A 16,538-nucleotide genomic window follows, 5' to 3' on the forward strand; every position below is an offset into this window, starting at 1 on the left:
GCCACTGGTGCACACATTCTCACACTCTGTTCACTTGGGTACCATCACTAAAGGTGGCACACACTATTCAGTTTACCGTTTCACTTTTCACATGACTCCCTATTGCTCCATGCATTTTTTTCTTTCTTTCTTTTACCATTGGTAAGAGAGGGAGTGAAATGCGTCGAGGAGTGGAGACAGAAAACGGTTCCAGCAGAACCTGGTTTTCAGGACAACTTGGTAACAGTCAGAGGTGTTTTTAATTAATCTTTATTGAGGCTTTTAGTGAAATAAATCAGCTAGTACATATTTTCCATAAGTGTTTATTCAGCAATTTATTCCAAAATTCAAATTAAAGCAAAAAAACAAAATAAAAAAAACCAAGCAAAATGACATTAAGTTCACACAGCTATCTCCACTCGCAGCAAGTTTCATGTCAGCTGATTAAAAATTGGCCGAGAACTTGGCCTGAGCCAAGGAATCCAATGATGCCTCATTTTTGAAAACTGGACACACGGTTCAAGTTACTTGTATAAATTTGACCCATTGGTGGCGCTAGAGCACTCAGGTGCGAAAATGAAACTTGCTGGAAAGATTCAGGGGACCGTCCCCAATCGGTGTGGCAAATTTCAAAATTTTTTATGATATGGTTCTATGGGTCGCCATTGACACAAAAAGAAGAAAAGAAGAAGAAGCAGGGAAGAAGAAGAATCAAAAGAAGAAGAGGAAGCAGGAGAAGGAGGAGTACCTATGCAGCTTTGCTGCTTGGCCTCCAAAAACCCGTATGATGTCACTGTGGCCTGCAGCTTCAGTGAAGAAGAAATTAAGCAACTCAATTGTTGAATCCCATTAAAATTTCCACATTTTTATCGCATTTAGATCGAAATGATTTGACAAAAATATAAATCATCCTGCACCAGTAAAGTGTATATAATTAAAGCATTAATGACCAGAACATACTGAAACGCAGCCCAGTACTGCGTTTGGGAGGAGTAGGAAGACAGGGGAGTGTTATGAATACACGTGGCATGCAAATGAGAGAGTTCCTGGTGTTCCGAAGGAGTGTAAAAGGATAGAGACGGCCAGGTCATGTGTCTCGGATTATATGAAAGGTGTAAAAGAACACACTCGGGGCGACTTCAATAGGAACATAAAGTGCACTCACGTAGTGCGTAGTTGTGAACATTTAGTGTTTCAAAACAAATTCATACCAAACTGCTCTGGAACAAAGCGGTAAAGTGACAAACTCCGAGCTCGTATGGTGAATGTTGGACTGAGTGTGGAAGGCCGTGTGGAGGTGTTCGTCATCCTCTCCAGGACAAGAAGTAAATCTGCCCCAGAGCGTCTCCACACACGATCTGACTCGGGTCATTCGGGTTCACCTGCAGCACCTCGACCGGAGCGCCACACACAAACAGGCCCAGCTGAGGAGAGAGAGTGAGTGCGCATGAGCGAGCGAATGAGCGAGAGACAAAAAAAAAAAAAAAAAAAAAAGAGACCAAGAAAGAAAGAGAGGTGGGGATAGCAACAATCATTAATGGAAGGAGAGAGAGTGGGCAAGTGAGAGACAGAGAAAGAGAGAAAGAAAGAGGGAGAGAAAGAGAGAATCATTAATGGAGGGAGAGAGAAGGGGAGAGGGAGAGTGAGCGAGCAAGAGAGAGAGAAAGAAAGAAAATTGAGGATAGAGACAATCATTAATGGAGGGAGAGAGAAGGGAGAGAGGTGGACAAAGAGAGAACAAGAGAGACATAAAGAAAGAAAAGAAAGAAAGAGGTGGGGATAGAGAGAATCATTAATGGAGGAAGAGAGAAGGGGGAGAGTGAGAGAGCAAGAGACAGAAAGAAAGAAAGATGCAGATAGATTAAACAAACGATGGCACTACAACACACACACACACTCCTACCTGTGTGTGTGTGTCTCGGTCCCACAGTTTGACGGTCCTGTCGTACGAGGCGGAGATGACGGCGCTCTCTGTGAGACGCAGGACGCTGATCCTGTCGCTGTGCGCCTGCAGAATTCACACAGTTTCAGTCACTTCAAACTCCATTTCCACCACCGTGCACTAATTTATCACAAGGCAACGATTTATTCTCCATAGCTGCAGCTCTGACAGCGGGGGAAACCACAGGCTTGTATTAAACTGGAAGGAGTCTCCAGTGTCAGTGCTTCAGAACACTCGGAAATAAAGCCGTAGCGTTACGTTTAACCAATTCCTGATTATTTTCCTCTCACGCACATCAACAGTGTGGACTCTCGTAATGAACCTACACATGCTATATTGTAGAAAACTGGATTTCCTGTCTTGTTTAAAATAATATTCGGAGATTTCGGACTATGTAAAGTTACAATAAACACACCTCGAGGGTTCTGACCTCACTACTGTGTTTACCATGTATTCATGAAATGTGAAAGAAGAGCCAATCAAAGCAGGGCGGGGCTTAAAAGTAACAAAGAGCGTGTCAATGATGTACGGTAAGTAAATGATGCTGTTTGGTGAATAAAATGTCAGTGAAAAGCTAAAATGTGAGAAAAGTGCACAATATCAGACTCACAGGTCTCCTTGGAGTCCATGAGCTCAGGGTCGGCGTCTGATTAAACCACATGTGGCCATTCGAATCTCCGCATACAACCAGCTCTGTGGATAAAAACAGAACAGTTTGAGTGTGTGTACTGTTAATGAGCGTGTGTTCGTGATGGAATAACACAGGTTGACTGGCAGTGTGTGACAAACCCCGGTCTCCAAAACACACTCGTTATTCTGCTTTGTATTTACTGAAACCGTCTCACACGCTGTATTGAAGAGAGTATAAAACTAAAACCCAATATCAGAAATCAGCTCAGGGTTTATTTTCTAAAACGTGATTGTTTTTTTCCGCAGGTGACACTGAGAGCCGATCAGTAATCACTAGGGTCACGTCACGTCCGTAGACTGGATAAAATCAAGATCAATGATTTCTCCGTAGCGTTATTTAACACGATCAGTCGATGGCAGAATGGAAGGAGGTGGTTCTTCTGGGGAACGCACGCACTCATGGCTTTACCGAGAACCCATGTTTCAGTTTTCTGAAAGGATTAAAGATTTGTTTTGTTTTAAATGTTTGCCGAAAACGAACCACATCACAGCCTACAAAAACTCGCTGTCCAGCCTGCGGAAGCATATTGAGGGATATAAAGATTTTATTTATTCCAAGAGAAAGCTTGTAATGAAGTTGTCTGTGCTTTTAGAGCTAGCGATAACATTGCAATAGCTATGCAGTCTGGTTAGTCACATGACTTTCTATAGATTTGCTCACCAAGTTGCCGTAGCCTTGTCCACGGCTAACGTTAACACATAGCTAGGTAACTTGGACACTGTTAGTTAGGATGTAAAAACGGAGTTATGCTAACATGAATAACGTTAACTTATCTGAAGTCCTTTCAGAAATATATGTTTTAGTATAATCTTGCCAAATAAACAGAATGTAGAAATCTTTCTTTTCCAGTAACGTTAGCTACCCAATATGATTTCGAGTTTGAAAAGAGTTTGCTAGCATGTCAGGTGGAGCTTCACTGACTAGCTAGCTTAACGTTAAACCACCATGATGCACAGCATGCGTTCATTTTGTGAATTCACATTTCTGTCTTTGGTAACGGCGTTAGGTTTTGTAAGTGTTGTGGCGATAATACAACAATGCGTTGACAGAAAATGTACTTTTAATACTTAAGTATTTTTAAAAGCAAGTACTTCAGCACTTTAACTTAAGTAAAAATTTGACTGGAGAACTTTCACTTGTATCGGAGTCACATCTGACCAGCGGGATCTGTACTTTGACTTAAAGGTCATAGGCAAGGGTCGGAGGTAAAACATAGAATATCAATTTTATTGTCTAGAAGAACGACCCAAAAAGCGAATTCGATCTTCCTAGTGTCCAATTTGCACCCTAAAATTGAATAAAACGGTTAAAATATACTGTTTTGCCCAATTTCCGAAGGTTTGTTTATATCTCACTTACGCGCACTTTCACTGCCAGGGGACCGTCGTCGTGACGTCATTTAAGCCAAACAGACCGGGAGCAGCTCTGTGTTTACTTGCGAACCGAGCACACGTGTACGGACTTTGGTCGTGAGAGGTTGTGTAAAATGTCTGAAAGCGAGAGCGATTTTGAAGTAGGAACTCTCCAAATTGAACATCGAGAGGTGAAACTATATGTACGAACCTATGGCCGTTGCAAAGCAATCCGTGAATGTGGCTCACTGGTTTGACTGCGCGGCCTCGGAATCGGACAGCGACTCGGCCGACTCTGATCGCGGTGACCCCGGACCTCAACAAGACTCGCGCCCAAACAATTTATCCTGGTAGTTATGATAAATTCCTACTTTCATCGTAATACTAAATAAGAGCCCTTTTGAAGAATAATTAAACCGCCCTCCCTAGTGGATATAGGGAACGATTACTGGACAGCGCGCCGGTAGGCCACATTAGCCTGCCATCCGCGGCATTATACTATTTATAGCCGACTCTAAGCGAGGAAATATCCCTTTGTGTCATTTCCACAATGATTGTACAGGATCCCTCAGGATTCTTGACTTGTCAATTGCAAGCAAAAGTAAAAATGTTTCCCTCCAATCTTCTCCTTTTTGCTTGAGCGTTGCTGCTCCGTTTCTTCTTTGACTGCTCGATTTTGTTTCACGCGCACAATCCACTCTCTCCGCCTCTTCTCCTTTTTTCGGAAAAAGCCAACCCGCTCGCTCCGCCTCTTCTCCTTTTTCGGAAAAAGCCAACCCTCTCGCTCCGCCTCTTCTCCTTTTTCGGAAAAAGCCAATCCTCTCACTCTGCCTCTTCTTTTTCGGAAAAAGCCAACCCTCTTGTTCCGCCTCTTCTCCTTTTTCGGAAAAAGCCAATCCTCTCACTCCGCCTTTTCTCCTCTTCTGGAAAAAGCCAATCCACTCTCTCCGCCTCTTCTCCTTTCTCGGAAAAAGGTAAAACCTTCTTCCTGAACCGGTCCCGTTGTTACAGTTCACTGCAAAACAATAAGGCATGGGGGTTTTTCTTTGGAAATTCCTGAACGCACGTCTGCACTCAAGCCGAGCGGCAATGTAAGTAAACGGAAGCGGACTCAACTCAAGCGGTTTGTTTGGCTTAAATGATGTCACGCACCGAGTGGTCACGAAAACAGCCGAACAGAAATTCGCCGCGATCCGCGCTAACTTATTTTAATTATTACTTCTTAACAATACTTCTTGGGACCGGAAGAAAATTACAGAGGGTTTTTTAACATATAAAGTTTCAAATGTGCATAAAATTGAAACCGTTGCCTATGAGCTTTAAGTAATGAAGTTGGGTTCTTTGTCCACCTCTGCTCCTCTCTCACTTCATTTCTCACCCGATTCCAGTTCTGAATGATGTTTTGGGTCGATCTTCCCTCAGGAAACAAAACTTGGTCGTTTGTTTGTTTGTTTATTTTCGGTTAAATCGTATCTCCTCCCCTCTCTCAGTTCTCAATGGATTTCAGTTCTGATTGTTTTATTTGAAAGAACTCGACCTTCTGCACAACACCTGGTCATTGTATTGTCAATTTTTTTTTATAAATTAGTAATGAGGTCAACTTAACACATTTTCTTCTGACTAGAATTGTATCTCCTCTCTCATTCATCATGTGAATTCAGTTCTGATCGATGGCTTTACCAAACCTATTGTTCATGTACTGATATTCTGGTTCTAACCCGGTTTGTTATCTGGTTTATGTATTGGCCCTGCTAAGCTGTTTGCACATCGCCTGACTTTCTGCCCGTCTCTGACTTTGGATTTGTCTGCCCTCTCTGTGAAATAAACATTTTAAACTGTATGTGCCTCCAGACTTCACCTGATAGACATACATTTTGAGAAGTGAACTAATTAATCAGAGACTTTAATTAATTTGCGCTAGCAGCACTGGCACAACTGTTTCTCTCACTCAGGACCTTTCTACTATATTATTATTATTATTATCCTAATGGTTTTAGGATGCCATTTCTGCCTCAGTTTTCAACCAATCATCACCAAATTCCACATGAAGAATAGCTCTGGGCTGAATTACGTTGCTGTGACTTTTGGTGCTGATCTGGATCACCGATCTGGACTGATCCATGATTTTTTTCAAATCGCATAACTCTGTCAATTTTCATGATCTTTTCAATCAGTTTTTGTATTTTGTTCAGCAAAACGACCTTCAATTGACAAACGTCAGCTAGAGCAAATTACTGTAACTTTAGTCACAATCTGTATCGAATTTTATGTATTATTATGAACAATCATCTTCTTTCAGCTGTTCCCATTAGGATAATGTCCCTCCATCTCCTCCCTGTCCTCTGTATCTACTTCGGTCACACCAACCATCCTCATGTCCTCCTTCACCACATCCATTAATAAAGCTCATCTTTGGTCTTCCTCTTTTCCTTCTACACGGCAACTCCACCTCCAGCATTCTTTTACCATTGGGTATTATTATGAATATAAAAAATAAATATATTTTATTTACTAAATTAGTGACAAGTTCTTTTTACGAATACCGTGTGAATGTTTATAAAATACTGTATGTGAGACGCAAAATTAAAACGAGTCACTAGTGTAGTGATAGTCGTGATAATTTTTAAAAACACTCATCAAATAAATCACAAACTGATGAATTAATCACACCACACCAACCTTTGTGTGCATACATAAACACACACATACTGTACAGTACTGTGCAAAAGTCTTAGACACCCCCCATTTTTTTTTCCATCCAAACTTTGTTATAGATTTATATTTTATCATTTCTACATAGAGTCAAAACGTTACAAAAACATTTTAGAGTTCCCAACATTCGGTTTTTTTTTTTCCCAGCACAAAATTAAATGTTACAGAAAAAAAAAATGTATCTGAGCAGCGTATTCCATAAGAGAGCACTTTTCAGATTAAAAAAGAAAACTTAATGAAGGCTGCTGGGTTTTGGTGCAAAATGAAGAAGCGAGTGTGACATTCAAAGTGTCCAGAAGAACTGCGGCTGGTTCTGTAATGGGGCTTTTCCACTACCAACGCGGCTGAGTCGGGCTGAGCCGTGCCGTGCTGAGTCGGGCTGAGCGGGGCTGTTGGGGTTGCATTTCGACTACAACCGCGCTGAACCGTGCTGGCTGGAAGTGGGTGGACACATTGGGTGGAGTTAGCGAAAGTGGGTGGACGTCACGTGATGTCGTTAGGCGGCGCAAACAGTGACATCAGTGACCTTTTAAGCGGTAGTCTCACGACCCGGATAGTAAACAATAAACATAGAGGACATGGAGTCGTTAGTGTTGCTGGTCTTGGTGCTAGTTTTCTGATCTTCTTCGTCGTAATTCTTCTTCTTCCGGGTTTACGGTGTTTACAGATGGTGGTTAAAAAGATCCCAGCGTGTTCGCGGGGCGTGTGAGGGCATGTGAGGACACTCCTCCTCACCAATCAGTGCACAGGGGAGTGTCTCCTCACGCCCCTAGCCCCACTCGGCTCGGCTGGGCTCACTTCAGCCTCACTCCAAAACCGTGTGAGTTTTGGGTGCTGAGTAGGGCTGAAGTGAGCTCAGTCGTGCTGCTCTGAGGTAGTCGAAACGCGAGCCGTGTTGGGCTGAAGTGAGCTGAAAAAGGGTCGTGGAAAAGGCCCATAAGATGCTCAGTAAAACCTACAGCTCATTTCCGCATAAACCTGCACTCACTGGACCTCAGACTACTATTTTTTTTTTTAAAAGCAAAGGGTCGTCTCACACCAAATATTGACTTTGTTTCATTCATTATGGATTACTGATTACAGTGTTTTTTTAAGCCATTTTTGGTCGACAGCATTTCTTTACACGTGCTGAAGACTTTTGCACAGCACTGTAAATATTTCATGAAATATCATTGAAATTAATTTAAAATGAAAATAAGGATGAGCAGGTGTCTGCTCTTTAGTGTGTGAAATAAATAACGCACCGCCGCGTAAAGCCACAGCCGTGATGTTGTACTCCCTGCGCTTGCATGTCTCCTCTTCCTCCTCCTCTTCCTCCTCTTCCTCCTCCTCCTCCTCCCTCTGCGTCTGATCGAAACCTGGTTTCAGGCTGACCTCTGTGTCCAGCTGCAGCCGTCCTTTATCGTTTTGTCTTCTTTTCTTCCTTTTGGTTCCTTCCCCTTCACATTCTCCTCTGTAATTATCACGCTAAAAACAAAAGGATAAATAAAAGCTGAATCCTGAACGAGACACAGCAGACTCCTTCACAATTAAAACATCAGGACAGTTTTGTCAGTCACGATTCCAAAATACGGCCAAAAGCATGAATTACTGTTACACCCCAAAGTCCATTATTTTTTTGCTGAACAGCACGTCCTGAAACGCCCTTGACCTTTACACACTGAAACTCCTCCATTCTTTGAATCGTTTGATGATATTCAGCGCCGTAGAAGGCGAAATATCCAAATCCCTTCCTAGCTTTCTTTGAGGAACATTGGTTTTAAACATTTCAATTATTTTTCTCATGCATTTATTGACAAACTGAAGATCCTCAGCCCATCTTTGCTCCTCAAACACTCGGCCTTTCCTGGAGACGGATTTTCTACCAAATCATGATTACGATCACCTGCTTCAAACCACATCATTATTTAATTATTTCACCTCGTTACCAGCCCTAAATTCCCCCGTCCCAACTTTTTTGGAATGTGTTGCAGATCTGAAAACGCAGGAATGGATGTATATTCACAAATTAAATGAAGTTGGCCAACAAAACATGAAACACATTTTGGGTTCACATCTCGGGTCTGCAATGAAAGAAGTCAAAGTACATTTAGAAATCACTGCTTTCGTTTTTTATTGACATTTTCAGGATTAATCAGGATCAGTCCTGTGGTATAAATGAATTTCATTCTACCCGCATTCACTGGATATGAGCAATCGCATGCTCTGATTGGCTACTCTACTACTAGGATATCAGCTCATATATCATAAGTAGAGAAAAACAAAATGGCGGAGCATGTTGCTGAACCAACAGAGGACGAAATAAAAACTCCACTCAAAAACAACCCCCCCCCCAAAAAAATGGAAGAAAAGTATTTGATGATAAGAATCGAGTCATTCGACGACAGCAAGAAAATTTCAAGTGACGTCCGAGTCAAGTCCAAGAACAAGACGCCAAATCACACCATCTGATGGTGGCTGTTGCTGCCTTTACATGAAACTGTTTACGGAGCGCGCCCGAGATATCTGATGCACACGCCAAGGCGCGCAGGTGTGACACTCTTACATGAAATTCATACAAAAATTAATGTAGATATAAATATCTTATGCCAAATTATTATGGCAGGTTACAAAAAATAAAGAAAAAATCAGAGTCCTCGTCTCCAATTTACGAGTCCGAGTCATCAGTGCTCAAATCTGAGTCGAGTCACGAGTCCTTAAAATTAGGGCACAAGTCGGACAAGCCTGGCAAGGACGCTTTTTTTTTTTTTTTAATTTTACAGGAATTATTATTGTAGCATTTTTCACAAATTGCTCCGGTCATTTTGCTGCCGGTTTGTTTACATTCATCATCTTTAAGCATTAAAATTTGCTGAATTTTTTATTTTTTTTTAGTCTGGTTCAAAAGCTCAAAGTAGTTTGAAAATTACAGAACTGAAATGTCCAAGGAAGAATTCAGTAAATGTCTAAAGTTATTCTATACCTCGACAGCAACACGGCACTTTCTACAAAAAAAAAAAAAAAAAAAAAACCACAAGTCAATTCGTGCTGCCATCGATACGTTATTAAGAAGTCCACCTGAGCGGAAATGATTTTGTCAGAAGTTTTGTATATAAGTTTTTATTTATTGAATTTACAAAAAATAAAAATACTCTAGTTCTCAAAATCCAGTGAATGTGGATAGAATAAAACGGTTATTCCACTTAAACTCGTCGTACATGGATTAGAGACAACTTGGTGCTATGCACCTTGTCAGCTATCAGCTCATGTACGACTCGATTTTGTGGAATAACTGTTTAATATTCGATTTCTCATTTGCCTGAAGGCCTGTTTGTTGTGTTATCGTTACTTGCTTTTTCCACTCTTTGGTGTCTGTTTCCACGTCTTCTCTTTCTGAATGATGGTTTTCACTGTTGCTAAAAACACGTTCCTACATTAATCCCGTCTCCAGCCGTGTCAGTGGTGGATATCGGTGGGTTTTAGTTGAGTGAAAGCTACTTTCTTGATTCTCGTTGACTCACACTGAAAGTTTGAGCTTTTTAATTCCTTACAGAAGATGTAAATGAAAATTGTGGGATTTCTGAAACCACGTCACATTTTCTCATCTCTTTACATCCAAATATTTACTAGGAACAAAAAAAAAAAAAAAAAATACAATAACTGAAATCAGTCCAGTATTAAGTTAAAACACTATAACCAGCAACCGATAAACAGCTTTTGTGTCTTCTGGTGTCTGACGCAGCGCACCGCTGAGAGCCTGTAGGGCTGTTTACTGAGGTTTATCAAAGGGATCCTTTCTACGTTGTCTGTCAGACATCCATATTGTCATAATCCGCCAAATATTCAGGTGTTACTTCGGAAACGGACTCCTTCACAAATTCTGCGTGACCGCTCCTTTTGGGAACATCAGGGAGCTCCGCTGCAGTGGATGTGTAGAAGTGTAGCATACGGATGCAGTGTGTGTGGGTTTTCACTAACCAGGTAAGCCAGTTGAACAACGTTTCTAGCTTCTCTCAGCAGCCACAAGCCGTTTTCACCGTCTGCCTCAATTCCCAACACTCGCACTTCTTCCTGCCACCTGAGACGACAACAGTGTGAAGAAACCATCAGTCTCAAAAAACAAGGAAAAAAAAAAAAAAACCAACCCACACCACATCTGTCATGGTCCACTGTTTAGCCGGGCCATCTATCAGGAATAATTAATACAAGAAATAATTAAAAGGCCAAGTTAAAATACAAAAAGGCTAAACATCACGATAATCACAGTGGGAAGATATTCATCTGTTTTATAAGCCTCGGTCACAACAGGCCGTACGTGCACCTATGGCCAGTCTACATGCAAAAAACGCAAGAAACGCACGGAGGGCGTGCGTGTGACGTGCTGATTTTCGACCCGTAGACCGGCCGCAGAGGTTCTTTGTCATGTCAAACAAACTCTACGGGCGCTTACGTTTTTTTCAGGTTGCAAGACAAACTTACGGCCAACGCGCGTCTTTCTCCATGAACAAAAAAAACACAGCGATTTGGGAAACGGCAAAAATCGCACGGCCAAAAAAAAAATAAAATAAAGTACGTCCAGTTGTGACCTAGGCTATAGACAGGGACGAGTGCAATTCAGCGTAGGAACGAATGTAAACGCAGGAATCAGATCTGGTTCAGGCCTTCTACTGTATTGTACAAAATTTACAGGGACTCGACATGTTTTATACAAAAGGTCACGATATACAGTACTGTGCACAAGTCTGAGTCCCCCATATATATATATATATATATATAAATAAATTTTCATCCAAACTTTATAGATTTCTATTTTATGACTTCTACATTATTGAGTCAAAACATTACAAAAACATTTGAGTTCCAAATGCTCGTTTTTTGTTTGTTTGTTTTTTCAGCACAAAATTAAAATGTTAGAGAAAAAGAAAAAAAAAAAAGTTTGTATATGAGCAGCATGTTACATATTTATTCTATCCACATTCACTGGATATGAGCAATCGTGTGCTCTGATAGCCTAGTAGTAGAGTAGCCAATCAGCTCATATACCGTGAGCAGAGAAAAACAAATTGGCGGTGCGTGTTGCTGAACCAGCCAAGGACGAAATAAAAATCACAGCAAGAAGGTCCGGGTTTGAGCCCCGTGGCCGGCGAGGGCCTTTCTGTGTGGAGTTTGCATGTTCTCCCCGTGTCCGCGTGGGTTTCCTCCGGGTGCTCCGGTTTCCCCCACAGTCCAAAGACATGCAGGTTAGGTTAACTGGTGACTCTAAATTGACCGTAGGTGTGAATGTGAGTGTGAATGGTTGTCTGTGTCTATGTGTCAGCCCTGTGATGACCTGGCGACTTGTCCAGGGTGTACCCCGCCTTTTGCCCGTAGTCAGCTGGGATAGGCTCCAGCTCGCCTGCGACCCTGTAGAACAGGATAAAGCGGCTACAGATAATGAGATGAGATGAGATATTATTGCATTTTTCAGAAATTGCTTCTGTCATTTCGTCGGTTTGTTTACATTCCAAGTGGAAATGATTTTGTCGACGTTTTATATGAAAGTTTTATCAAATATGCAAAAAATAAAAATGCTCCGTTTCTCAAAATCTATGGAATCAATTTTGTGCCAAAATGTTCATACAATACTTTTGAAATATCAAACAAAAATGATAAATCAAAATTCAAAAAGGTCAAATTTTTTAGACTGGCAAACAAATTATTCGTGTAATTGTGCAAAATATCAGTCTATTACTCTTCAGAAACCTTTTATTTTTGTTCCGCGTCTTTCTCAGTTTTGTTTGACGTAATTTATTTTGGTTGCGATTCCAGCTTTCTCGTTTGCGCTCCCTGACTTTTTGCTTGCAGTTTTGGCACAAACTTCCCGTGTGGGCGGGCTGTCCAGGAATGCATTCCCATTGGCTAACTTGTGTTTGACTGACAGCTACACTCAGCCATTCCCTACTCGGATTCTGGCGGACCGTTTGACGAGTGACCGATCCATTGACGGTAAACAAGGATCGAGTGGACTTCAGTGGCGACTATGATACTGAATTAATTCAACAAAGTGTAAGTGCGGGACAAATGTGCTGTATGTGTTGCAGTAGTGCACATTATGCAGGTGTTTTGTGGCAAGTCAAATGTTAGCCTTAGCTCCACTACCCAATATAATAGCTGTCTTGCTAACGTTAAACACGCCTGCATAACGTGCACTACTGCAACACATACAGCACATTTGTCCCGCACTTACACTTTGTTGAATTAATTCAGTATCATAGTCGCCCTTGTCCAGGGTGTACCCCGCCTTTCGCCCGTAGTCAGCTGGGATAGGCTCCAGCTTGCCTGCGACCCTGTAGAAGGATAAAGCGGCTAGAGATAATGAGATGAGATGAGATCATAGTCGCCACTGAAGTCCACTCGATCCTTGTTTACCGTCAATGGATCGGTCACTCGTCAAACAGTCCGCCAGAATCCGAGTAGGGAATGGCTGAGCATAGCTGTCAGTCAAACACAAGTTAGCCAATGGGAATGCGTTCCTGGACAGCCTGCCCACACGTGAAGTTTGTGCCAAAACTGCAAGCAAAAAGTCAGGGAGCGCAAACGAGAAAGCTGGAATCGCAACCAAAATAAATTACGCCAAACAAAACTGAGAAAGACGCGGAACAAAAATAAAAGGTTTCTGAAGAGTAATAGACTGATATTTTGCACGATTACACGAATAATTTGTTTGCCAGTCTAAAAAAATTTGACTTTTAAAAAAATTTTTTTTGAATTTTGATTTATTGTTTTTGTTTGATGTTTCAAAAGTATTGTATGAACATTTTGGCACAAAATTGATTCCATAAAAATCCAGTGAATGTGGATAGAATAAAACAGTTAATCCGCTCAATCTCGTCATACATGGGTTATAGCGCTATCAGCTCATGTATGACTCGATTTCATGGAATAACTGTTAAAGAGAGCACTTTTCAGATTAAAAAAGAAAAGATAACGAAGGCTACTGGTGCAAAATTTTTGGCACATAATGAAGAAGCGAGTGTGACAGTCAAAGTGTCCAGAAGAACTGTGGCTGGTTCTGGAAGATGCTCAGCGAAACCTGCAGCTCCTTTCCGCATAACACTGCACCGTTTATAGTATTTTTTTTTTTTAAAGTTGAAACAGTTCATTTCATTATTTTTAAGCCATTTTTGGTCGACAGCATTTCTTTACATGCGCCTAAGACTTCTGTACATTTATCTGATGACTTCTTCATGAGGATTTATTTGCAAAAACCGACGTGAACGCGACAGTCCGAGCGTCCGGGAGAAGCGCGGCAGATTCTTCATGCTCAAAATAAACGATCAGCTAATTTCCTTATAAAACTGTACAAAGTGAGATTACTGAGGCGTTTTTAAAAAGCAAAGCGCCATCATACCAAACATCCACTTCATTTAGTTTATTACTGTTCACTGCACTTTTTACTTTTTTTGTGCGTAAAAATACTTAATTTCATTCTTTTTGCTTTAAAGGATTTTTTTTTTACGTGCACCTAAGACTTTTGCACAGTACTGCAGAAATACAGATTTAAAAACTCAGGTCGGGGTCAAACTCCTGTGTGTGGTGTGTTCTCTCGCTTACTCCTGCAATTTTCTGCATCTCCCTTTTGCATTTGGAAAGACGTCGATGATGCTGGAGTTCACACACACTGCCAGCAGGGAGGTGCAGTAGTGCAAAAACATCACACTGTTCTTCAGCGTGTACGAGGAAACTTTCGAAAGACTGAAATAAAAGCAAAAAGATGGTGCATTTATAAAAACACATCTGTTACATTAGTCATTTCATTCAAAGCACTTTCACTGCTCTGGTGTTTCCAGTTTCATTATATTTTAGTTACGGATTTATTTTTTAATTGCATTATTTTAAAATGCACTGAATTTTATTTTAATTCTCTATGCATTTCATTCTGTTGCATGCTGTACTTGTGTTTTAGTTCTTTAAGCTCCTCCTACATTTTAATTTCATTTTTTATTTCATCCTTGTGTTTTCTATTCCATTACAGTTTAGGATTCAAATTTTACTCTGTGAATAAACGCACTTTCAGCAACCACTTTATTATTATTATTCTGCTGGTGTGTTTTATTACCGTGTGTGTGTGTGTGTGTGTGTGTGTGTGTGTTTACCCCGTGATACACTGCTCCATGTCTCTCTCCAGCTTCCACACACTAACTGAAGCGTCACTGCAGCCCACCGCTAACTGCTCATCTGGCAAACTGCTGAGTGCAGTGATACAGCCATCACTCAGCTACACACACACACACACACACACACACACTTTATACATATCCACATACTGTAAAAAGGCAACATAAACAAAAAGGAGAGGAAACTGTCACTGTCTCATCAGAAAGACACACAGACAGGAAATCTGACAGAAAACCAGAGAAAGAAAGAAAGAAAGAAAGAAAGAAAGAAAGAAAGAAAGAAATAGAAAGAAATAGAAAGAAGGAAGGAAAGAAAGAGAGAAAGAGATAGAGAGATAGAAAGAGAAAGAGATAGAAAGAGAGAGAAAGAAAGATAGAAAAATAGAAAGAAAAAAGATGGATGGATGGATGGATGGATGGATAATGCAGATAGTATGTAGCAAGGTATCTCTCCATCAACACCTGTCTCTATTTCAGCCTGTCTGTCTGTCTACATACACTACCGTTCAAAAGTTTGGGGTCACCCAGACAATTTAGTGTTTTCCATGAAAAGTCACACTTTTATTTCCCACCATAAGTTGTAAAATGAATAGAAAATATAGTCGAGACATTTTTCTGGCCATTTTGAGCATTTAATCGACCCCACAAATGTGATGCTCCAGAAACTCAATCTGCTCAAAGGAAGGTCAGTTTTATAGCTTCTCTAAAGAGCTCAACTGTTTTCAGCTGTGCTAACATGATTGTACAAGGGTTTTCTAATCATCCATTAGCCTTCTGAGGCAACGAGCAAACACATTGTACCATTAGAACACTGGAGTGATACAGTAGTTGCTGGAAATGGGCCTCTATACACCTATGGAGATATTGCACCAAAAACCAGACATTTAGTAGAATTTAGCTAGAATAGTCATTTACCATATTAGCAATGTATAGAGTGGATTTCTGATTAGTTTAAAGTGATCTTCATTGAAAAGAACAGTGCTTTTCTTTCAAAAATAAGGACATTTCAAAGTGACCCCAAACTTTTGAACGGTAGCGTAATTCAGTCTGTCTGTCTATTTAGTTCCATTTGTTCAGTCAGTCTGCCCGTCTCTCTCCATTTCAGTTTGTCTATCTGTTTGTGTATTTCAGTCGGTCAGCCTAGCCATTTATTTCAGTCCATCTGTCTGTCTGCTCCTTCAGTCCTTATTTTCAATTCCCTGAATAGTGAATCCTTGTGTGTAAGGGCAGTGGTCTAGATGCTACTAAAATTCCTTGTCTCACTCGCTCACTGAAGATAGAAAATGTGGAAACCTCACAGGGTCCAAATCCCACTTTAATAATCTGAAAATCCACTGACGCAGGCGAGGAACCCGACTCTGAGGAACTTTTCCCCCCCGACGTATGAAATCAGTCGCGGACTCTGAAACCGCCCCGTAACGATGATGTGACGCGTGCAGTTTGATCTGCGAGGTTCACTGTGAAAATCACACGCTGTTAAACTCACCTGACTGGAGTAAAGACGTCTGAGCTGCTGCCACATCTCCAGCCTGCCGGAGCTGAAAGCACACACCAGCACATCCTGCAGCTCCAGGAAACACATCGCACTCACACTCTCCATCTGTCTGGGAGGCACGTCTACACACACACACACACACACACACACACACACACACACAATGTGAAGTTTACTTCTATTATCAGGACTGATATTCCTCTTCCACTGATACAGAAGAGGACTAAAGAGC

The 16,538-nt window shown here is 41.2% G+C and overlaps 1 protein-coding gene across 2 annotated transcripts in view; it reads right to left on the reverse strand.

Moving 5' to 3' along the window:
* Positions 1-286: 286 nt before the first annotated feature.
* tep1 (telomerase-associated protein 1) overlaps positions 287-16,538 on the reverse strand; it is a 110,949-nt gene continuing 94,697 nt past the window's right edge. For both annotated transcript variants that reach the window (XM_060897785.1, XM_060897784.1), the window contains 8 exons: positions 16,298-16,428; positions 14,791-14,912; positions 14,249-14,389; positions 10,634-10,733; positions 7,921-8,143; positions 2,532-2,614; positions 1,883-1,987; positions 287-1,403 (listed from right to left, as the gene is read on the reverse strand). In XM_060897785.1, coding sequence (XP_060753768.1) covers positions 1,284-1,403; positions 1,883-1,987; positions 2,532-2,614; positions 7,921-8,143; positions 10,634-10,733; positions 14,249-14,389; positions 14,791-14,912; positions 16,298-16,428 — 1,025 coding nt within the window. In that variant the 3' untranslated portion in view covers positions 287-1,283. The remainder of the gene's footprint in view (positions 1,404-1,882; positions 1,988-2,531; positions 2,615-7,920; positions 8,144-10,633; positions 10,734-14,248; positions 14,390-14,790; positions 14,913-16,297; positions 16,429-16,538) is intronic.

The sequence above is a fragment of the Neoarius graeffei genome, chromosome 17 (genome assembly GCF_027579695.1).
Source record: "Neoarius graeffei isolate fNeoGra1 chromosome 17, fNeoGra1.pri, whole genome shotgun sequence".
Taxonomy (NCBI): Eukaryota; Metazoa; Chordata; class Actinopteri; order Siluriformes; family Ariidae; genus Neoarius; species Neoarius graeffei.